At 37.5% G+C, this 24,255-nt stretch overlaps 1 protein-coding gene across 1 annotated transcript; it reads right to left on the reverse strand.

Annotated features, from left to right (window-relative positions):
• Positions 1–597: 597 nt before the first annotated feature.
• On the reverse strand, positions 598–21,012 carry otud4 (OTU deubiquitinase 4). Its single transcript, XM_079587301.1, has 20 exons — positions 20,557–21,012; positions 19,428–19,511; positions 19,244–19,294; positions 19,047–19,093; positions 16,266–16,338; positions 16,098–16,179; positions 15,416–15,566; positions 13,222–13,276; positions 12,999–13,122; positions 12,859–12,923; positions 11,955–12,055; positions 10,187–10,305; positions 9,971–10,106; positions 8,817–8,940; positions 7,916–8,000; positions 6,996–7,051; positions 5,103–5,952; positions 3,692–3,868; positions 3,497–3,537; positions 598–2,493 (listed from the first exon to the last, which is right to left on the reverse strand). Exons 1-20 carry the CDS (start codon positions 20,710–20,712, stop codon positions 1,366–1,368), a joined length of 3,705 nt encoding a protein of 1,234 aa, XP_079443427.1. The 5' UTR covers positions 20,713–21,012; the 3' UTR covers positions 598–1,365.
• Positions 21,013–24,255: the final 3,243 nt, after the last annotated feature.

Raw genomic sequence — 24,255 nt, forward strand, 5'->3', positions numbered from 1 at the left:
TTTATTTCACCTTTTAAAGGAATTGCAACTAAAAACTGACTTCTGATGTGAAATCACACACAAAAAAAAGTTATTTGTTTATTTGGTGTCAAAACTACGTTTACTTCACCTTTTATAAAGAATTGCAACTAAAAACTAACTTCAAATTAAAAATCACAACTCAAAAAAAAAAAAAAAGTTCTTTGAATTTGAAAATGTGATTATTTGGTGTCAAAACTACAACAATCATCTTTTAAAGGAATTGCAACTAAAAACTTACTTCTGATGTGAAATCAGTTCTTTGAATTTGAAAAAAAAAATGTTTTGGTGTCAAAACCACATTGGGTGAATTCAGGTTTATTGGGACATTTTTTTCCAGTCATCTCAAAAAGTGTCAAGTTTCAACTAAAAACTAGATTACAAAAGAGAAGGATATTCTTTGGCCTTTATCAAAACTTTTTTTGTACCTCGTGTGCTCTGATAATGCAACTGGAATTTCCTTCAGAGAACACACTAAAACTGACATGAAAATAAGAATGGAATATAATTAAATAAGGTCAAATATATATTCCTTGGAGGGAATTGCAACTGATGAATGGAAAGACGACAACCGAGAAATATATTATTAGGCGTTTATTTGGTGTTAAAACAACATCTTTGGATCAGAAAAGTAATTTCTTTAGAGGCATCAACGTTCATCTGGAAGAGGTTGAGAGTCCACGATAAAGGCGTGGTCACAGCAAACCAATTATGTTGAAATCCCCCAAAAATACACAAGTAAAACATGACAAAAAGGCACTTTGCTATGTCAGGTGAGATGCTAAACCATTATACGCACAAGTTGAATCTTACAAGCTTTTCAGGAAAAATCTGCCCTTTAAGACAGTCTAAAAAAAAAAAAAAAACGCTAAAAGATGTAGAACATTCTTGACGTATAACTTTAAATTAAAAAAAGATTGGAAAGGAAAACTATAAGAATCAAATTCACATAGATCAGAAACATTTATACATTCAAACCAAAATATAATGGTATGATCTATATTTTTTCCCTTTTTAATGTGCATGTAGGGGAAGTGCATTCTGCTCAACAAGAAAAAAAAATTACTAGATTATTTATTAGATTTTATTACAACATCTATGCAAACAAACACATTTTCCACTAGGCTTTTTGTGAAATCAAAACATGAAACAAGAGTTGCTTTAATTTTAAACCAGAATGTGTGTGTGTGTGTGGGGTGGGGGGGGGGGGGGGGGGGGGGGGGGGACAGAAAACTGTTAAAACCATTGGATATATTACTAATCAGTAATGTACCAAAAGCCACCCAAAAAATTCAAACAGATTTTGTCTATCTGACATTGTAAACCAAAAAGAAGTGTATATCCGCATCACTGATATGGCAACTGCATCCCGACACTTGGCCCTGCACCTCGTCTCGCATAATGTCTATAGGACGACTGGTCATCCGGTCGACCTCGACTAGAGTAATCTTTCCGCGCGCGGTGACTCCGACCTCGATATCCACCTCTATCATCTTGGCCACGTCTTCCTCCAGCTCTATAGGACTGGCTGTAGAAGGAATGGCCAATTCTGAGATCCACATTGGGAATCTCCATCTCCTCAACTGACCAATTATCATCGGGAGAATATGCGTGGACGAGGCGGGAAGGGTCTTCAGCGAATTGTCCAGCGTGGAGGTTCTTCGCGTAGACGCCCCCAAGTCTTCCTAAGTTCCCATTGCCTAGAGAGGTCATGTCTCCTTGCATTTGGCCGAGCTGGAAAGGTTGTACACCACCGGGACAAGGTCCAGGATAGTGGTGCGGTTGCATTGTGGCCATTGAAACGGGAATATCTACCGGCTTGTAATCACCAGTACTCAACTGAGGTTGGGTTCCTGGAAAGCCAGTGATCTTATGCATGGAGCCATACTGGGGGTTCATATTCATAGGCCTCTGGCCGTTTTCTTGCCCTCTATCCAATGCGGGAGGAACAAATTGCAAGACATCCATCCGACCATGAGGAACATGGTTTAAGACTTCATGAGGCATATGTGGAGGCGGGATATGATGGTACCCAACAGATGATGGGGAATACATCTGATTGCCATGAGGTGGACAGGGTTGCGGTGAATACTGCATTTGAGGGGAAGCTGGGTAATTCCCAGCATAGGCACTTTGGCCAGAAGGAGTTGACCAATGCATTGGTATTCTTGGTGGGACTTGGATCGGAACGGATTGAGGATGATCATTGTACCCTCCCATCTCTATGGGACCAACATGACCAGTACCAACTGGTACCGGTGCACCGGGAGCATGGCTCTCCAAGGAGGGCTCAGGGATTGAGCTCAAATTCTGAGGAGGAGAAGGGTTTTCTGGTTGCAATGAAGTCATTGTGGGATTTGCGGGAGAGTCGGAGGGAGGAGGAGGAGGAGGAGGAGGCCCTCTGAGGTGCATCTGATAGGCTTGGTTAAGTGGACCCAGATAAATGATGGGAGGAAACATCGGCTGAGAGTATGCCTGAGGAAATTGGGAGTATGTGAATACACTAATGGCTATCATGATTTATGGAATTGCATAGAAAAGGGTTAGTTCACTTTAAAAAAAACTTTTGCTGATAATTTACTCACCCCGATGTCATCCAAGATGTCCATGTCTTTCTTTCTTCAGTCGAAAAGAAATTAAGGTTTTTGATGAACACATTTCTCCATATAATGGACGTCAATGGGCCCCAAACGGTTCAAGGTCCAGATGACAGTGTCAGTGCCGCTTCAACGGGCTTTAAACGACACCAGACGATGAATACGGGTCTTATCTAGCGAAACCATCGTCATTTCAAACATAAATAAAAAAGTTTAAGTTTTATAAGCACAAGCGCTCGCCTTGCTCTGTTCTGTGATGCGTGTTCGTGACGTCACGTAATACGCAATTACGTTGTAAAGGTCACGCTTCTATGAAAAGTAAAACATTTCTGTCCTGACGAAAATTTTCTTTTAGGCTTTTTAATATTACAACACCAGGATACACACACGAGATGGCCATTTAAACGATAAACTGACACAAAGACATTTGAATATGTGTGTATGGTCCTCCTTCCGCACATTTGTAAACACTGACTCGTCAAGCGCGACCTTTTCAACATAATTGCGTATTACGTGACGTCACGAACGCGCATCACAGAACAGAGCAAGGCGAGCGTTTGTGCTTATAAAACTTTAACTTTTTTATTTATGTTTGAAATGAGCGACTGTTCGCTAGATAAGACCCGTATTCATCGTCTGGTGTCGTTTAAAGCCCGTTGAAGCGGCGCTGACACTGTCATCTGGACCTTGACCCGTTTGGGGCCCATTGACGTCCATTATATGGAGAAATGTGTTCATCAAAAACCTTTATTTCGTTTCGACTGAAGAAAGAAAGACATGGACATCTTGGATGACATCGGGGTGAGTAAATTATCAGCTAAAGTTTTTTAAAAAGTGAACTAATCCTTTAATGAACCAACAAATGCAAAGAAGAAGTGTACCTTCACACCGAGGTTGAAGAAGAACTTGAGGACATTGATATCTGAAATTACAGAAGGCATTTCTAAGATTAAAAATCAAATTTCTAAGATAAAAAAATTGTCATTTAGCCCTGAATAATGGGCGTCTGAGAGGATATTGTAGTCAATTCAATGGCTTTTACAGGTATATATCGGATCTCTGGGGGTTTTCATTACCTTGTGGAAGGTCTTCTCCTTTTTGGGAGAGGGAAAAGGGAGGCAGTGGTTCCACCTCTCCCTTCTCGTTCAGGGGGAATCCTGGATAAACTGGGTCCTGAAGGAGCTGAGACCATTGGAGATGAGGATAGGGGATTTGTTGGGGTTGGGATGGGCGGTCAGGAGCAGGGGCTACACCTGGAGGCCAAGAGATGCTCTGTGAGAACTTGGTTGATTTTACTAGTCAACATTTGGAACCAGATTTACTACGCATTTCAAGTAATACCACGTATAAAGGTCCTTGCACACCGAGTTTGACATTTTCACACATTAAAAATGAAATACAACCTCACGTTGTGTCAATCACTTTTACACACTGCCTCCGAAACTTTCGTCCGTCATATTTTTTTTTGGATCGGGTTCAATTTTGTGCGTTTTTCACATCCGTAGCAAGTATTTTAAAAGGTATTTTGACAATTCAGAGCCACTGTACAAGCGAACAGCAATATCCAGAATTGTTCAAGATCAATTGGTTCACGGAAATTAGTTGTCTTCTTTTTTAACGTGGCTCCAGTATCGCTAGCAAAGCATTAAACTGAGCCACTGGCATCCTAAAGTAAACTTTGAATCGCTCGAGATAATCCCACAGCGAACTCTCCTTCCTCTCTACGCAATCTCAGGATTGGATGGACCCAATATTTCCTCTTTCTTTTTCTTTTTTTAAGAAAAGAGAGAGGACAACAGTCATCCTCACTGCTTGAAGACTCCCTTTTGTATTGTTTTGCGATTTTTTTCACAACGTATTAATACGCATCGGACTCTAGGTTTCTGTGCTTTTTGAATTTTTAGGATGACGAATAAAGAAAAACTAAGCAGCAACCTTTCAGGTCTCTTGAATCCAACACGCAAGTGACTTAAACTGCAATTCATCGACTGGCCACTAGAGACAGGTTCCTAAAGAGAGTCAATCCCATAGACCCCCATGTTAAAATGCCTAACTTTACAGCAGAAAATAAAAGGTTTACAGCCTGGTGCAAAAAGTGGTTTTGGTCTAAATAGCTAATTATGCCCTTCATGATGACTGTGAGAGAGGTGAATTTTTTATAACTCATCTGTTTAAATTATATTATGCCTTACATTTTCGCATAATTAAGTATGAGTGACAGGTGGATTGCCGCTGCTGTCACTACTAGCCGTTTGTCTGCTGTCTGTTAGCATCACGTCACCTCAGCTAATCCCGCTTATTTGCCCATTTCCGGTTTATCACAACACCAAGATGGCGACGGCTGGCTCCGCCCACTTTGGCCTTCATAAATGCTCTTCAGAAACCTACAGGTGACGTCACGGACACTACATCCATACTTTTCTACAGTCTATGGACATTTCGGACTCAGTGTGCAAGGACCTTAAGTCTTAATCAGACAAAACTTACCAGAGGAAGGTATGGCCGATGTTTCACAGGGTTGTGGATCTGGTGCATTGCATGAGGACTGAGGTAAGTCTGGATGTGGAGCATGGGCAGGACCAGAGGAAGGGGAGATAGAGGGTGGGGAAGCTTTGGGAAGAGGGATTGGAGTCATAGTGGTATGAGGATCTACAGTCCTTTGGGCAATTGGTGGACCAACGCTTCCATCAATGGGATGGGTATTAGAAGGCGGTTCTGGGGCATCTAGTATACGAGCAGCTGCCGGAGCTTGGTCAGAAACAGGTATTGCAGAGGCAGGTATGAGGGGTGGATTAGAAATAAAAGTGGTTTGAATGGACGGGGTGGATTCAACAGGGGCATCTGGGATTGAGCCACAAGATGCCAGAGTAACTCGAGTTGGATTAGCAGCAGGAATTTGGACCGGGGTGATCGGAGATGCAACCAAGTTAATCTGAGATGGGGCTTGATTGGAGTGGGAAATATGCTCAGATGTGGGGAGCACTGGGGCAGTTTGCAATGAGGGTTGGGTCGGTTTCAATGCAGGGGCAGATTGAATAGATGCAAGGTTGGGAACTGAGACTGCTGCCACTGATATGGGCTGTGAAGGGGCTAAAGTGGACACCAACGGACTGGTGTAAGGGCTTCGAGCGTGGCTATTCTTTGGCTGAATAGGGGTCTTTGCCTCAAGAGAGGATTTATCAAGACCAGGGGCAGTAGCAGATGAAGTCTGAGATGAAGATGGGACTGTTTTGGGGCCAGAGAAGATAACAGCAGGATGTGGAGATGGAGAGACAGGCATGGGTTTCTCTTTTATTGTTGGAGAAGATCTCTGCACTGGTTCTTCAGAAACCCTTATCTGGAACACAATATAAACCAGCAACTTGTAAGGACTTTAGATTAACATGGAAGGGACAGGATATATTGCTTGTTTTGTTGCCATACACCTGGATATGGTGATTACAACACTTTCTAGTATACTTGGTTATCTAAAAGACAAAAGTCGAGTACCAAATGACGCACTACACACTTATAAAATTCATACAGTATGAGTATATAATATAAGGTTATTTTGTAATTTAGCATCAGAGCCTGATGCCCCCCACAATTTATTCTACAAAACAGAACAGAGTAATGCAAATCGGTATGCAATTAAAGGATAATTCCGGTATTTAACACCTTGAGTGTATATTGTAGTTTGTTTTGGATGAACAAGAGTGGTGGACAAATTTTTTTTGACAATGGTTCCTCTCTCGAGTTTTTGACTATAAAAGAATTGGCCATGGACCCATTTAACATTGGAGTCAATGGGCATGTCCGAAAATGTCATTAAAACAGCCAATAATGTTCGTTTACAAAACTGTTAAACTCACCGAGTGGTTAGTGGTGTTCGTTGATGATTATAAACAATATATCGTCGCAATATATGATTCCAATCAGTTTATTTTGCTATAGTGGAACTATTTTTTTCAGACACTTCACAACCGTGTAACTTCCGCTCAATGACGAATAAAACACGACAGAAACTGTATTTCGCAACACTTTTTGTTTCTGGAACATCAACTAACATCACTAATCACTCGGTGAGTTGCACAGTTTTGAAAACTAATGTTAAAGGTTGTTTTAATGACATTTTCGGACATGCCCATTGACTCCAATGTTAAATGGGTCCATGGCCAATTCTATTATAGTCAAAAACTCGAGAGAGGAACCATTGTCAAAAAAATGTTGTCCACCACTCTTGTTCATCCAAAACAAACTACAATATAGACCCAAGGTGTTAAATACCGGAATTATCCTTTAAGTGTGCAAATTGGGAGCACCTGTCAACAGTTTAAACAAAGCCATAATAAATAGTCCTGAATCAGCTGTTATCTGCGTAAATTACTCAATGCAACTCACCCCAGGTTTTTCTTCAGTGGCGCTCTTCTGTCTCTGCACAGGCCTCTGGGATGTTTCTGAAAGCCGAAAACCAAAATAAACTTCAGGATAATAATTCCATTTATAAATAAAAATATGATCAGCCATGTTAGCAATATCAAGGCAATGCAATATTTTTTAAAAGTGACTGTCCATTGTGCTGTATGTTTAAGATTATGTATAAATATACATTATAAAGTAGCACTTGCTTCTTTATAATGTATATTTAGAATATGTATGATTTAGAAGCCTAGAATTGCTTCCATAGACTGTAAAAAAAGATGGACGACGCCCCTTCCATTGGTGAGAAGTGAAGCCTCCACTGTCCCGATATGGCGCTGACATCTTAGGACCTGAGTCTGTGCAGTAGCGATCAGGAAGTAAAGCCGCGAAATCAAGGCCCCGCCCACACTCTCGCAGAATCAATCGCAAGCACACGCTCCTGCACTTTTTTTAAATTAATGATAGAAATTTCGATATTTCGATACTCAAATCTCCTCAGTCCTCCGAAGATCCCGAAAAAAGTCTGTTGGTGCTTCAGTGACTACTTTGCTCAGAGAACCTGTCAATCACAGCTGTCAATCATGACGTCAAGTCACACCACCGTATCAAATAACTAACTAAAAACAAACTTATTTTAAAAACAAACACTTGAACTTACATCAGCGTGATAAAAAACTACAGTAAATGACAGAAACAATCTTCGGAATAAAGATATTTGAAGTGTAATTTAATTGTTTAGTTGGTCTCACATGCCGTTAAATAACACGGGGAGGCGGGGTTTATGACCTATACTAGGACCAGTCGCCGGGGGGCCATCGAGACGCTTTGGCTTCACTTTTCAGGACTTGTGCGGCACGCTTGATTGCTTCAGCCTGGCAATAAAGGGGGCGGAGCTTCACCTGTCTCTGAAACACACTCCTTCTGGTCCTTCTTCCGAGAGCCTCTCCTGTCCCCTCCTTTCTTTACGACCTCACCAGCAGTGGCCTAAGTTCAGAGGAAACTATTATAGCACAAATATATGCATCTGTATCTTTGTCATTAAGTGAAGCACTTTACACAAGTACTGTACTGGAGTACTAAAGCTGAATAAAGCCACTATAAGAGCTTCTTTAATCTTAATTTACATTGTCTCATATTTGATGAAGTTTTCATAATTGATTCTGTAATTTTCTTATTACTGTAAAGCTACATTGAAATAATATCTATTGAATAAAGTGTATATTTAATATGAAAAACTTTGAGAGCTAAAATCAGGGTGAATGAAAAATGAACCTAATAATTTCTTAATAAATGTCTCTATTTGCGAATGTATATTATTAAGAAAAGTTGTGTTGAGGATAGCGCTGTCAAATCGATTAATCGCATCTAACATAAAAGCTTGTTTTTATGTAATATATATGTGTGTGTGTATATATATTTAACTACACACAGTATACATAAATGAGTGTTATACATATATACCGTATACACACACACATATTATATAAACACAAATGTTTATGTTAGATACGATTAATCGGTTTGACAGCACTAGTAGAAATGTTTGTTTTTATTGTTGTTGAGAAATGTTAAAAATGTATTAAGAAGAAATTTATTAAGAAATGTTTGTTATTGTTCTTTTAAATCAAAATGTTTATTTTTCCCCAACGACAATGTTTTTTTCTTCTGTCATAACCACGGCCATGTGGCGTGGAGAAACCGCTAATATCATCATGCATCGGAAAAAACAAGTCCCGCCAAACATTATTTCTACCTGCATATCATCACCACACACACTAACACTATAGAAGGCAAACGCACCGTCTGAGGGCTTGTGCCGAGCGAGGGGAAGTTGTGCTCGTCTTTGTGCAGAAGCTCCAGCACGACGCTCTCCTCTTCCTCCTCTGGGAGAACACACACAGGACTGCTGCGCTGATCAGACCGTCTGCAAACACAGACCAGCAAGAGTTTCAGTTTACACACATCAAGTGTGTTTAGAAGAAGCCTCTTTCTGCACAACATGACTTTGTTGGGGTATCATTACAAGTAACTTCAGTTACCTAATCAGATTACTTTTCCAACTAACTAAAGTAACGCATTACTAAACCAGAACTGCACACATATATAAATGTAATAAATGTCTGTTTTAATTAGTTATTCATGCCAGGGTTGTGAGCATCCCTAAAATAGGTACAGGTCATTTAGGTTTGTATTTGTATGTGTATAAATTACATGCTGTATTCGCTTTATTCTATGATTAGTATATATATTATATTTTTTTAAGAAAAGACGCAAATTAGCTTATGCTACACTCTCGATGTGCAATACATATTTTCCCGTTTTGGACTGTCTCTATATACATAAACGTATAAATAAATAAAATAAATAAATATTTTGTTGTAACTTGAAAAAGTATTTAAGTTAATTCACATTTCACATTTATTGACTGACAGCTCTCCTGTCCCTATGTTGAGAGAAATAAAGTGAGGAGGGTGTGTGTCTGTGTGAGTGTGTGTATGTGTGAGAGAGAGAGAGAGACAGTGTGTGTTTGTGTGAGTGTGTGACAGAGAGAGAGAGAGTGTGTGTGTGTGTGTGTGTGTGTGTGTCGTTTAGAACTAAAATAACCATCAGGTATAGACTAATTACAGCAGACTAGACTAATTTGAATAATAATAATAATGTTACATTATGTAACAAATTATTATTATTATTATTAAAAATATAACTTTTTGGGTTGTTATTAAAAAACAAACTAGCAAGCCCAGCCCAGATATGTAAAAGTAACGCAAAAGTAATGTAACGCATTACTTTTTTTATAAAAAGTAACGCAATTAATTACTTTTTGGGGGAGTAACGCAATATTGTAATGCATTACTTTTAAAAGTAACTTTCCCCAACACTGAAAATGAGGAACAAATTTCATGTGTTAAAAATAAAAAGTGTGATATTTGTAACTACAGGCCAGTAAAGCACACCTGAACTTGTTGCGTCCACCAGCCGGCTCTTCTGGGAAGGCTTGCGGAGGCCAGGAGTGCTGCTTATGCACTCGAGCACTGGACGCTGACTGAAGCGGGGCTTTGTTTGACCTCCGACCTCCTCTGCTCTCCCATTCTGCACAGAGAAACCCAGACAGTGAGTGTGTGTGAGTTGATGTCATTCACGTGTGTTTGTGATCTAGAGAGAGATCGTACCGGAGGGCGTCTGCGCGCCGTTGTTCGGGACGCTGTGTCTCTTGCTCTTGTCCGACACCGTCTGCCATGACTGAGGCTCTTCAGACGGAAGACGCAAACTCAACAACGGCACAGATTGTCTAAACACACACACACAAGGGAATGCACAAGGTGATTCATAGTTTAATATTGTATATTGTTATTTAAAGGCTAAGAAAATACATTATCTGTAAAACAATTTGTTTTTGTCTAAAATATGTTTTCTTTCCTTTAAAAATATAACAAAAAATAAAAGCAACAAAATATTTTCATCCAGGAATTTCCATGCTATTGCCTGTTGGTTAATGGAAATAAAAATAATAATAATTAATTTGATAATAACTAATAATTTGACTAATTTAAAAATAATTGTATACCGATACAAAGAGCAATTTATATACAGTATATACATATATACACTGCCGTTCAAAAGTTTTGGATTGGATTAATGTTTTTAAAAGAGGTTTCTTCTGCTCACCATGCATTTATTTGATTAAAAATCCAATAAAAACAGTAATATTGTGAAATATTATTCCAGTGTAAATCAACTGTTTTCTATTGTGAATATATAGTAAAGTGGGATTTATTCCTGTGATCAAAGCTGAGTTTTCAGCATCATTACTCCAGTCTTCAGTGTCACATGATCCTTCAGAAATCAGTGTAATATGATGATTTGATGCTCAAAAAACATTTGTGATTATTATCAATGTTAAAAAAATTTATTTATATTTTTATTTCAGGATCATTTGATGGATAGAAAGTTCAAAAGAACAGCATTAATCTGAAATGGAAGCTTTTGTAACGTTAAACACTGGCGTTCAAAAGTTTGGGGTCAGTAAGAGGATGATCAGTAAGAATGTATTTTATTTTTTTGGGTGGGGAAAATAAAAGAAATCAATACTTTTATTCATCAAGGATTAATTAAATTGATCAAAATTTACAGTAAATACATTTATAATGTTTCAAAATATTCTATTTCAAATAAATGCTGTTCTTTTTTACTTTCTTTTCATCAAAAAATCTTGAAAAAAAACAGTTTTCAACATTGATAATAATAAATAAATAAATTTAAAAAAATTATCAAACCTGCATATTAGAATAATTTCTGAAGGATCATGTGATCCTGAAGACTAATGATGCTGAAAATTCAGCTTTGATCACAGGAATAAATTACATTTTAAAATATATTTAAATGGAAAACTATTATTTTAAGTTGTCATAATATTTAACAATATTATTATTATTATTATTTTTAACAAATAAATGATTAGTGAGCTTATAAGACTTCTTTTAAAAACATAAAAACCTCGGGTTACCATCTTACCGATCCAAAACTTTTGAATGGATGTGTACATATATTATATATAAATATATATATATATATATATATATATATATATATATATATATATATATATATATATATATATATATATATATATATATATATATATATTTATTTATTTTAATCTCCCTGCACTAGATAAGGCAGTTAAAATTCACAGCACATTCACGTCAGACTCAAGACTTCTGTGATGTATGGAATTGAATACTACTGTACTTTGTAAAGTACACACTGCTATAATATATACTGCATATTGCTTTTCTTTTAAATAGTGAGCTCTGGTTGTACACTGCACATGCCCAGTACATACACTGCATACTCCTCTTTCTAAAACAGCAGGTAGTGCCAGAACATACCCAGAAAACACCTTCACACACACGTATAGAGATAAACAGAAACACGTACGGTCTGTTGAGTTCCTCAATAAACACAGTGACTGGCCCGTTGTCAGGACTGACTTCCTGAACGTAAGCGTTATAGAAGCGATTGCTGCCACTCAGCTGCACCTGAGGAAGACGAGAACACTACATCGAGACAGCTCTGAAGAGAAGAACACTTTTGATTTATTTTAGATATGTATTTCATACTTAAAATGCTTCACATGGTGTTTTAAACAAAAAACATGCAGTGACGGAGTTAAAAAATACAAATAACAATTAAAATATATATTAAAACAACATAAAAGTATTATATTAATAAAAACAAAAGCAGGGAAATATATAATAAATAATAAAAAATAAATAATAACAGCATATACATAGACTACTGTTCAAAACTTTGGGGTCAGTAAGATGTTTTGTTTTAGTTTTTTAAAGAAATTAATACTTTTATTTAGCAAGGATGCATTAAACTGTTCAAAAGTGACAGTAACGACATATATAATGTAAAAAAAAAAATATTTCAAATAAATGCAGTTCTTTTGAACTTTCTATTCATCAAAGAATCATGAAAAAGAAAATCTATCACGGTTTCCACAAAAATATTAATCAGCACAAATCAAAAAATTTTTTTTACATTGATAATAATCATCAATGTTTTTGAGCATCAACATCATATCAGAATGATTTCTGAAGAATCATGTGACACTGAAGACTGGAGTAACGATACAATATATTAATATAGAAAACATTTATTTTAAATTGTAATAATATTTCACAATTTTCACAGTACTTTTGGTCAGTAGTTTGATCCCCACTCCAAACTTTTAAATGGTGTGAACCTGTATTAATCAAATGCTACTTAAAAAAAAAATATATATATATATATATATATAAATAAGTTTATAAACATCAACACACACACTGCTAACCTTGCACTTGTCCCCGATAGCGTATTGCATTCCTGCGGCAATGCAGAAATCTCGCTGCTGTTGAACTAAACACACACATAGTTATTAAAAAAATATGAATATAAATCATTAAATCAAGACACAAACTAAATTTAATGTACTTCGTTTAGAGCGGAGCCACACATCGTACTCCACGTTCCTGTAGAGGGCGGGGTTTAGGGACTTTTGCGTCTTAGCGGACAGAAGGCCACGCCCCCTTCCTCGAGACTGGCCCCTCCCACGACCCTGAAGCACAGACAGACTCGTTACACAATATTTCATCCTACGAAGTCAGAGTGTCTTCAAAAATACTGATATTTCAATCTTCAAGAGAGAGGAAATCACCCTCTGCGGTCTGACGTTCATCACATTGGTCGTCTTTTCTACGCTTTCACTGGACCTAAAAAGAGCAACACACACACACCAACATTTTTAATAAAACTAGTTATTAAATTGTATTTCCAATGTATTTAACCTCTGTAATGATACATATTTCCAAGTGAAGCAGATCATAAGCACAGGACTTGATTTCATGCATTGGAAATGACTGGATCATAAAACAATAGCAAAAATTTATTAACACCAATAATAATTAAATATGCATAACATTAATCTAATTCATATACAACAGTCTGGAGACATATCCTTAAAATGTGCAAAATTGGAATATTGCATTCATAAAGCACTTTTTCCATCACATGTGTTCAAAATGGTCACTTTCTGGGAAATTGGCTCAAAATATCTGCAATAAATATGGAAGTTGCTGCGATCGGGGAAGAAACTGTGGCTTTTATCCTCCGTCATAAATGAGGAAACTCAATAAACGTTCGGATGCTGGTGTTTGAGAACGCAACCGTGCGAGACGCTTCAATAATTAAACCACATTATTCTGATGACAGACTTTGACTCCGGAGTTTCAGAACGACTAAAAGAACATCTGAGATGCTGTGATGTGATTGGTCCGCTGGTTACTCCAGTTATCCAATCACAGCCTCTGCTGAGGGAAAGTCACGGCAGTTTTTGTTGCGCATCAAGAGAATTATTCGGTAAATGTGTTTCCATCGTAGTTTAATGCGCATCTGATAAAAAATTATCCACGTCAATTTTTTGAGGTAAAACATTTTTGAGGTCATTTTTTACCTCAAATAATATTTTTTTTGAATTTATAGACATCATGGAGTTTCCATTCAGTGTTTTTTAATGCAGTTTCACCAAATTCACATAAAAAAAAGGTGACTGGACAAAAGCTTTCTATTTCAGATTAATGCTGTTCTTTTGAACTTTCTATCCATCAAAAAATCCTGAAATAAAAATGTAAATAACTGTTTAAACATTGATAATAATGAGAAATGTTTCTTGAGCATCAGATCATCATATTACACTGATTTGTGAAGGATCATGTGACACTGAAGACTGGAGTAATGATGCTGAACATTCAGCTTTGATCACAGGAATAAATTACACTTTACTATATATTCACATAGAAAACTGATTATTTAAATTGCAATAATATTTCAGAATATTACTATATTATTTTGTATTTTTAATCAAATAAATGCATAGTTTAGAACAAATAGACAATGGCTTATGGACTAATCTTAATGTATTGTTATTGTTGTTACTATTACTAATACTATCATAAAACACTAAAACTAACACTACTATTGTTGTCATGATTATTATTATCATCGATAATAACACTACTAATATTGATATTGTATTATTGATTATAAATATCGACAACAATACTAAGCCCTTTTTTTTCTCGTTGTTATTATTTAGTTTTTGTTCTTCTCTCTCTTCTGTATGTATATGTGTCACTGATTTCTTACCTTGTATATGTTACTCTTTTGTTAATAAAAATAAATAAATAAATGCGGCCTTGGTGAGCAGAAGAGACTTATTTTTTAAAAACATTAAAAATCGTACTGATCCAAAACTTGAACGGAAGTGTATCTAATGATATATTATAAGCCTATAGATTAAAGGTAGGGTAGGTCAGAATTGTCTAAAAAAAACTTTTATTTAAATTTGTAACATACATACATAATTAAAATGCAAGTACTCTGAAATAGAGAGTATAAAAACTGAGTGACTCTAGTGTATTTAATCTTCAATAAACACAGCTCATTAATTCCATTCACTCCCACCTAAAAACGGCTTGCGCGACTGCGCGCACGTGGGCAGAGCCAGTAATAGCGGCGGTAGTCATGGCGACGGAGGGTGACAGTCGCGCAAGCCAATCACTTGTTTCGTCCCGGTAGGAATTAATGAGCTGTGTTTTTTGAAGATTAAATACACTAGAGTCACTCAATCTTTATACTCTCTTTTTCAAAGTACTTACATTTTAATTATGTATTGGTATATAAAGACAGTTTAAGCCAATTTGAAAAAAAGTTCTTTAGACAATTCTTACCTACACAACCTTTAAGATATGCCAAAACCAGTCCAACATGTCATCATCCGCTCATTAAAAACTATAATCACATTGCCCAAATGAAACTGCGACAAATGAAGTCTCATGCAAACTCATACGTACCAGAACTCGTCTTCCTCCAGGTCAGACTCTTCACTGCTCTTGCATTCTTCTGAGTCGAGTTTTTCTCGTCCTCTTCCTCCTTTCATACACGGCCCTAACACGCCGCGCTCGACGCCACACACTCGATCATACAGCAGCTCGTACAGGATCGCTAGAGATGGAGAAACGGTTTCGGTTCTGACACTGAAAGCATATCTGTGACCCTGGACCACAAACCCAGTCTGGAGCCGCACGGGTATATCTGTGTCAATAGCCAACCATACATCGTACGGGTCAAAATTATACATTTTTCTTTTATGCCAAAAATCATTAGGATATTAAGTAAAGATCATGATCCATGAAGATATTTAGTAAATCTCCTACCGTAAATATATAAAACATGTATTTTTGTGAGTGAATGCAGCACAATCGTGAACATAAATGCACAACTTTAAAGGAGATTTTCTCAATGTTTACATTTTTTTGCTCCTCAGATTCCAGATTTTCAATAGTTGTAACTCGAACAAATATTGTCCTATCCTAACACACCACACATCAATGGAAAGATAATTTATTATTATTTATTCAGCTTTCAGATGATGTATAAATCTCTATTTAAAAAAAAATTACCCATAAGACTGGTTTTGTGGTCCAGGGTCACATATCGCAGCATTGATTCACTGAATAAAGAAGAAGCACTCACACTGACATACAGCAGCACTTTTCTCAAAGGTTTGTGGGTAAACACTGTCATAATGGTTTCCGTTGAGGAAGCACAGTCGCACCTGACGAGAAAGAGAGAGAGATTTATTTCAGTGTTATGGCGATTCATTTTTTTTTTTAATAATCTAGCATGAATGCAAGTCTGCACCTTATCAGGGAAGCCATTCTCTGTGATGTTCACGGGTGGTTGATCAGGCACCTGGAAAATAATGAAGTCATGCCTGGAAGAAATAAACATTACACCATCAGAGATAATATAAAAAATGATCTGTTAATATAAAAAAAAAAACACTTTAATCTTTTGATATTAAATGTAAAGCCGCTATTGTTGTGACACTCAAGCGGTGTTCACTGACAGCAATATTTTGTGAACAGAAGAAGTTCAATGATTTCAATGCAATGTAAGGTTGTCGAGCAATGCAACAAAGTTGAGAATTGAGTAACTTTATGCAAATGAGCAGCAATGCGGTGGAAACCAATGGAAGTTAAGACACTGAAGTTAAAGGAACACTCCGACTTTTTGGGACTTTAGGCTATTCACCTTATCCCCCAGAGTTAGATAAGTCCATACATACCTTTTTCATCTCTGAGCGTGCTATAAGTCTGTTTGACGCACCCACCGCTAGCCTAGCTTAGCACAAAGACTGGATGTAAATGGTTGCAGCTGGCATACTAATCCAAATAAGTGGCAAAATAACGCAAACATTTTCCTATTTACATGTTGTGATTTGTATAGTCACAGAGTGTACAAAAAACAAAGTCACATGAGACACAGACATATTTTAACCGTATAAATACTGGGAACTATATCCCCTGAATATAGGGCGGAGTGATAACCGCAGCACCTGAGACGCGCTCTGAACGAACTCTCTGCTCCTCACCACGGCGCGTCAGGTGCTGCGGTTATCACTCCGCCCAAGTAGCAGTGCTTCGCCTTCAGAGAATATAGTTCCCAGTATTTATACGGTTACAATGTCTGTGTCTCATGTGACTTTGTTTTTTGTACACTCTGTGACTATACAAATCACAACATGTAAATAGGAAAATGTTTGCGTTATTTTGTCACTTATTTGGATTAGTATGCTAGCTGCAACCATTCACATCCAGTCTTTGTGCTAAGCTAGGCTAGCGGTGGGTGCGTCAAACAGACTTATAGCACGCACGGAGATGAAAAAGGTATGTATGGACTTATCTAACTCTGGGGGATAAGGTGAATAGGCTAAAGTCCCAAAAAGTCGGAGTGTTCCTTTAAAGAGCACTTATATTGCTTTTTCTGATCTTTCCTTGTCATGCAGTGTGTAATAAAGCTGTGAATGTAAAAGTTCTGCAAAGCTTCAAAGCTCAAAGTGCAGATAAACAGAGAAGGAATCGACTCTGAAATGCTGAAGAGAGTCGTCAGTAAGTCCAGTCTCACTTCCTGCTCGAACCCACGTACGGTTGTAACAAATTTGCATAATTCCAGTCTATGGTTTTCATTGGCTGCCGGTGACCAGCGTCTGCTTTGACCCTCAAACGCTGTGGTTGTATCTGAGACTGGAAGAGTTTGGTTCGTGTTGTTCATGTTGAGAAGACGCCGTTTTCTGCCCTGCGAATGCAGTTTGATGCACTTCAAAAAGACGAGGACTTGCGCTGAAATTCATACGGAAAAACTGACGGCATCGTTACTGTTCGTATCACTGTGTATCAACTGCTGAAATTCTGATATGGTTTCTGACACGCTGTAAGCGGTCGACCAATCACAACAGACTGAGCCGTGTGATTAATCAGAGCAGAGTAGACCAATCACAACAGACTGGGTCATCTGACCAATCAGAGCAGAGTAGACCAATCACAACAGACTGGGTCATCTGACCAATCAGAGCAGAGTAGACCAATCACAACAGACTGAGTCATCTGACCAATCAGAGCAGAGTAGACCAATCACAATAGACTGAGTCATCTGACCAATCAGAGCACAGTAGACCAATCACAACAGACTGAGCCGTGTGATTAATCAGAGCAGAGTAGACCAATCACAATAGACTGAGTCATCTGACCAATCAGAGAAGAGTAGACCAATCACAACAGACTGAGTCATCTGACCAATCAGAGCAGAGTAGACCAATCACAATAGACTGAGTCATCTGACCAATCAGAGAAGAGTAGACCAATCACAACAGACTGAGTCATCTGACCAATCAGAGCAGAGTAGACCAATCACAACAGACTGAGTCATCTGACCCATCAGAGCACAGTAGACCAATCACAACAGACTGGGCGTCTGACCAATCAGAGTAGACCAATCACAACAGACTGGGTCATCTGACCAATCAGAGCAGAGTAGACCATTCACAACAGACTGGGTAATCTGACCAATCAGAGCAGAGTAGTCCTTGATAAGACGGGTTTAGGGAGACCGAAACTTTTATCAAAACCATTTTCAGACTCTTTAAGAAAAGCGCTGATGCTGCAATGTATATATTACGAGAAAATTAAAGTGTTTTTTAACCTTGGATGCATGTAAACCTGTTGCAGGAGACTCCAAAACTAAATTATGAACATTTAAAATAGCATAATAGGGGCACTTTAAGAGAAATTCATGTTACTGTGTCTGTGACCCATTTCATTGTTTTATATGATTTGTTTCGGCCCATATGCTGGAATGTCATTTTTAAAAAATGATGCACGGAAAACTGCATCAGAAATCGCTTGCATTCCTTTAATTCATGCATTGATAATCTTGTTCATCATATGTGATATATGATGCATTTTGCACTGCTGCGATTTACATACAAACACTTTTCCCTTCAAAATCATAATTTATAGACATTTTCAAATTAGACATTTTATAAATCCCATTTTGAACAAATGAGCATAATGCACAACTGACATCACAGTTCATGCCTCAGAATATGCAGTCTAAAGACGTAAGGAAATGTAATATTCTCACTTATAGAGCTCAGCCAAAACGGTGATCTCCACCTGTCCAACCCAGCTCTAGACGGACGGAGGAATAAAGAGAAAGAGTGTTAAAAATTACTACATTTCAACATTAAGAGAGTCTGTGAAATCACAACCAAGTCCAATGTTTCTATAAAGCACTTTTGATAAGAGCGTCTGCCTGAAAGTACAAAGTTTTGTTGTTACCTGAGGATCCCGTAAATTCTCCAGGTATGTCTCAAAATCGCCTTCGATAAACTACCACACACACCGAGAAAGAACAAAGACACCAAGTTTAATACAACAGGTCAGAGGTCAACTGACACTTCTGATGTGTTCATAACGGAATGTAAAATGTAAATATATAAATACAATTTGTTTTTAGTCTCACCAGCTCATAGTTAGATCTGTTCTGTTTCAGATAATTCACACAGGCCGCCCGCACTTTAGTGTGTAAACCCTGGCAGTGCAACACCTGTCAATCAAACAAACACACACACACACACACACACACAAACAAACAAACAGTTTATTACATTCATCATTCAGCTTTCATAATCTGGAATAACAGGTTTATCAAAACTCACAGCACTGAATCCATTCAGAATGCAAGTGATGATTCAGCAATACTTTATCTCTTAACCGTATCATTGAGTCCATTATATAATATTTAATGTATTAACACCATTAATTAAATATGAATAACATTAATATTAATACAAATTCATATACAACAGTCTCGAGACATATCCTTAAGTTCATCTAACAAATAATCAATATCCTATAAGGTTAAATAATACATCTGAAACTACATAACTTCGTATAATATGTTGAATATTTGTATTAAAATTTAATAAGAATAAAAATAATAATTAATTATAGTGAGGCACCTGATCAGGTAACGTTAGTACTAATTATTAAATAAGTTGTGTCCTGCATGGATTTACGAACCTGTACAATATATTAATAACATGTACAATATATTAATAAAAAGACCATTTAATTAACCATTCATATCAAACTTCATGGTAAATTAAGTAAAATCAAGACGACAACCGATAATATCTAACGAAACTTTAATGATTAAGTTAGCCTATAGTTTAGATACTCAATTCACACCTTTTAGAGATTAAATAAGTAATCGTTTATTTAAATAAGAAGCATCTATTAGTATTAAAGCAGCAATAAACCACACCCATGTTGTTATTATTATTAGTGCATATGTTAGCATAAACTGCTAGTGTGCTAAAGCTAATTAGCTTCAGATAAACTAAAAAGTGATTTTGACAACCCGTAGAAACTACAAACCGTGACATTTAGTTCAGAAGTGCTATGAAAACAGGGAAATAAGTTTTACTTCAGTGACTTTGAGTGACATGATATGTTTAGCAGTCGGTGAGACACATTTAAGGCGTATTACTAGGGACGTTTAAAGTGTATTTAAAACAGTGTGTTTATAAACATTAAAATCGTGACACATTAAAAATTGTGGTTGTAAATATCAGTATCAGTCTTCTGACCTGTTCTGCCACGGCCCTGAACAGACACGACCCGTCCTTGGCGATCTTTTTGCGGTAAAAGCCTTGCGAGCGCAGGTACTCGTCCATGCGGGACTCGTGCGTCCTGTCACCGGCCAGCTGCTGCTGAGCGCCCGCTGATGCCGCCCGGAGCTCCATGCTGATCCACTCCAACACAATCCCAATATATATATCACACTATATCTGCAGCCCGAGTTTCCTTACCATCCCTGCACTCCAGCTGAATGCTCCTGATGGACTGGATTTACTGGATTCGCTTTTGATTTCAATGCAAAGCGAAGTTGGAGCTGTTTCTGGTTCAGTTGCATACACGAACACACGCGCCCGGGGCTGAATATACTTTATAATAATCCCAGGTGATCACGAGCGCGTGAAGCAGGTAAATGTGCAGTTTCTCAAGGCATTACGACACAATTGAGAAAATAAAAGGAACCGAGTGGATTTCGGGAGACGTCGCTGGGAGATGTAGGCGAAAAAGAAAGTGAAACTACACAACCCATGTTGCACACAGCAGCAGAACTGAAAGAGAAAGTAGCAAGTACATATTATATAAATAAATAAAATCTACATTTATTTGCATAAATACATGCATATTTATTTATTCACAATAACACAGTGACAACACAAAAGGGGAGGAGCACGTAAAAAAATAAAAATAATACAATAATAGAAAATAATAGAGGATAAATAATAATGTATTATAAATAAATAAAGTAAAATGTGAACATCTTGAATCAGATATATTCTATTTTATAGTTATTGTAATATTAATATATTGATTAATATGATGTATTGATTTATTAATTTATAATAAATGCATATTAAAATAATTTAGGTCCTTGTGTGAACATCTTGAATTAAATCTCTTTTTAAAAAAAGAAAATATAGGCTAAATAAAAATAATTGTTAATACATTTTTGTGATCACGTGACTTAGTAAAGCTGGTTGTCAAAACAACTCAAAGGTTGCTTCGTCAATTTATTTCGAACTGACTGATTCGCACATTTTTATTGACATTTGGCTTATTATTCTCATCCATCTGAATCTGACAGTATGAATAAGAGTAAATCTGATAAATGTCTGATCAGATCAGGGTGTTTTCTCGGAGGTCGTGTAAAAAGCACGTGCTTTGCAGCGCGAGAAGAACTTAAAACAATGGACGAGCCCACATCATCCCAGACTGTGGTTATTAAATGACCATATTAAAAAATAATAATAATAATTTTAATTACCCTATTAATTAAATGTCTTTTGTTGCAGATAATGAGATTAATACAGTGATTTGTCTTATTTCAGGTCCCAGTATGTGATCTGAACCTCCACATAAAACACCACAGGCAAAGACTATCTGCGAAAGTATTATTTTATAGTCAGTGTTTGGGTGAATGTTAATCACTGGCATGTTAACGTGTGTGTAAGCAGGTGTGTATGCTATCAGGTAAACGGCTATACACACCAGGTGAGCAATAATAATCTGTGCATTATTTGCATTATTTTGATTGGTGATGATATCAATGTTGCTGATGATAATAAGGCTTCTAGGCCTTGTGTTCACATGCACTGCCGGAGTGTGTACCAGCTGTCAATCAGTGGCTGAGAAGAGCAACACAACCGGGTACTTACTGTACACACTCCTGATGGCACATGCTTGATATAATCCATAATGTGTATTGTAATGATATTGTGTTTTAGCTTATCACTTGTGTTTCTCCAGGTGTGCAGCTCTGGGAGAGGATGTTGAAGAATCTCTCATACGAGATTAAATGTTTTCAATTTATATAAAATCAGTCTCAGTTTCACTCGCTGAACTCAGTCTGTCTTTACTGGAGCTCATGATATGGTGTGTGTGTGTGTGTGTGTGAGAGAGAGAGAGAGAGAGAGAGAGAGAGAGAGAGAGAGAGAGAGAGAGTGTGTGTGTGTGTGTGTGAGAGAGAGGGGGAGAGAGAGAGAGAGAGAGAGAGAGTGTGTGTGTGTGTGTGAGAGAGAGGGGGAGGGGGAGAGAGAGAGATTGTGTGTGTGTGTGTGTGTGTGTGTGAGAGAGAGAGGGAGAGAGTGTGTGATAGAGAGGGGGAGAGTGTGTGTGAGCGAGTGAGTGAGTGTGTGATAGAGACGGGGAGTGTGTGTGTGTGTGTGTGTGTGATAGAGAGGGGGAGAGTGTGTGTGAGTGAGTGAGTGAGTGTGTGATAGAGACGGGGAGAGTGTGTGTGTGTGTGTGTGTGTGAGAGAGAGAGAGTGAGAGAGTGTGTGATAGAGACGGGGAGAGTGTGTGTGTGTGTGTGTGTGTGTGTGTGTGTGAGAGAGAGAGTGAGAGAGTGTGTGATAGAGACGGGGAGAGTGTGTGTGTGTGTGTGTGTGTGTGTGTGAGAGAGAGAGTGAGAGAGTGTGTGATAGAGACGGGGAGAGTGTGTGTGTGTGTGTGTGTGTGTGTGTGTGTGTGTGTGTGTGTGTGTGTGTGTGTGTGTGAGAGAGAGAGAGTGAGAGTGTGTGATAGAGAGGGGGAGAGTGTGTGTGTGTGTGTGTGTGTGTGTGTGTAAGAGAGGGAGAGAGAGTGTTTGTGTGTGTGTGTGTTTGAGAGAGAGATAGAGAGTGTGTGTTTGTGTGTGTGTGTGTGTATGTGTTTGAGGGAGAGCGAGAGAGTGTGTGTGTGTGTGTGTGAAAGAGAGGGAGAGAGAGTGTGTGTATGTGTTTGAGAGAGAGAGAGAGAGAGAGTGTGTGTGTGTGTGTGTGTGTGTGTGTGTGTATGTGTTTGAGAGAGAGAGAGAGTGTGTGTGTGTGTGTGTGTGTGTGTGTGTTTGAGAGAGAGTGTGTGTGTGTGTGTGTGTGTGTGTATGTGTTTGAGAGAGAGAGTGTGTGTGTGTGTGTGTGTGTGTGTGTGTGTGTGTATGTGTTTGAGAGAGAGTGTGTGTGTGTGTGTGTGTGTCTCAGGAGGAGGATGTAGTAGTTCCTGGATCAGCAGCTGTTGCACATCCTGGAGAAAGAAAGAAAGAAAGGCAGAATTGGAAAAGAAAAAAACTGTAAGGAGTGGAAGAGAGAGATGAAGTGTGTGTGTGTCCAGCAGAGACACGTCAGGCTCAGTTTGTGTTTCTCTGACCAGCAGGACAGAAGCTTCTTCAGTGTGAGTGTGTATTTCATTAATATCATTGATCATCTGAATACATCATTTTTATTTTTGTCAAACATTAAATCTACACCGACATGTACAATTATATATAATGTGATTTTATATCATTATTGAAAAAGAAGTCATTGATGTATTTAGTCAGTTCATAAACTACCATAACATTTGTGAAAGAATAAAGATATATTATACATGTATAAATGTATATTTCTTTCATATACGGTATTTGTCATGAACTGACTCAATGCATTCGATTTATTTCTGCAAGTAACTTTAATTTTAGAATATTCTGACATAATAAATTATATAATTAAATTACATTTTATTTTTAAATTGTGTATATATATATATTTATATACACATTTAAAGACTTTTTTTAAAATAAAAATGCTGAGATGAATTTCCAGGAGTGATAAAATGCAAAAGAAACTTACAAATGAAAAAGTTTTTTGAAATTGCTTATTTTTAAGTATGAACAGAAATACATACAATGTTAATGTGTAGATAGCAATATGATGTAACACTAATGTATACATATAATAGCAGTCAAACACCGACTAGTG

This window comes from Phoxinus phoxinus (genome assembly GCF_949152265.1).
Source record: "Phoxinus phoxinus genome assembly, chromosome: 18".
NCBI lineage: Eukaryota > Metazoa > Chordata > Actinopteri > Cypriniformes > Leuciscidae > Phoxinus > Phoxinus phoxinus.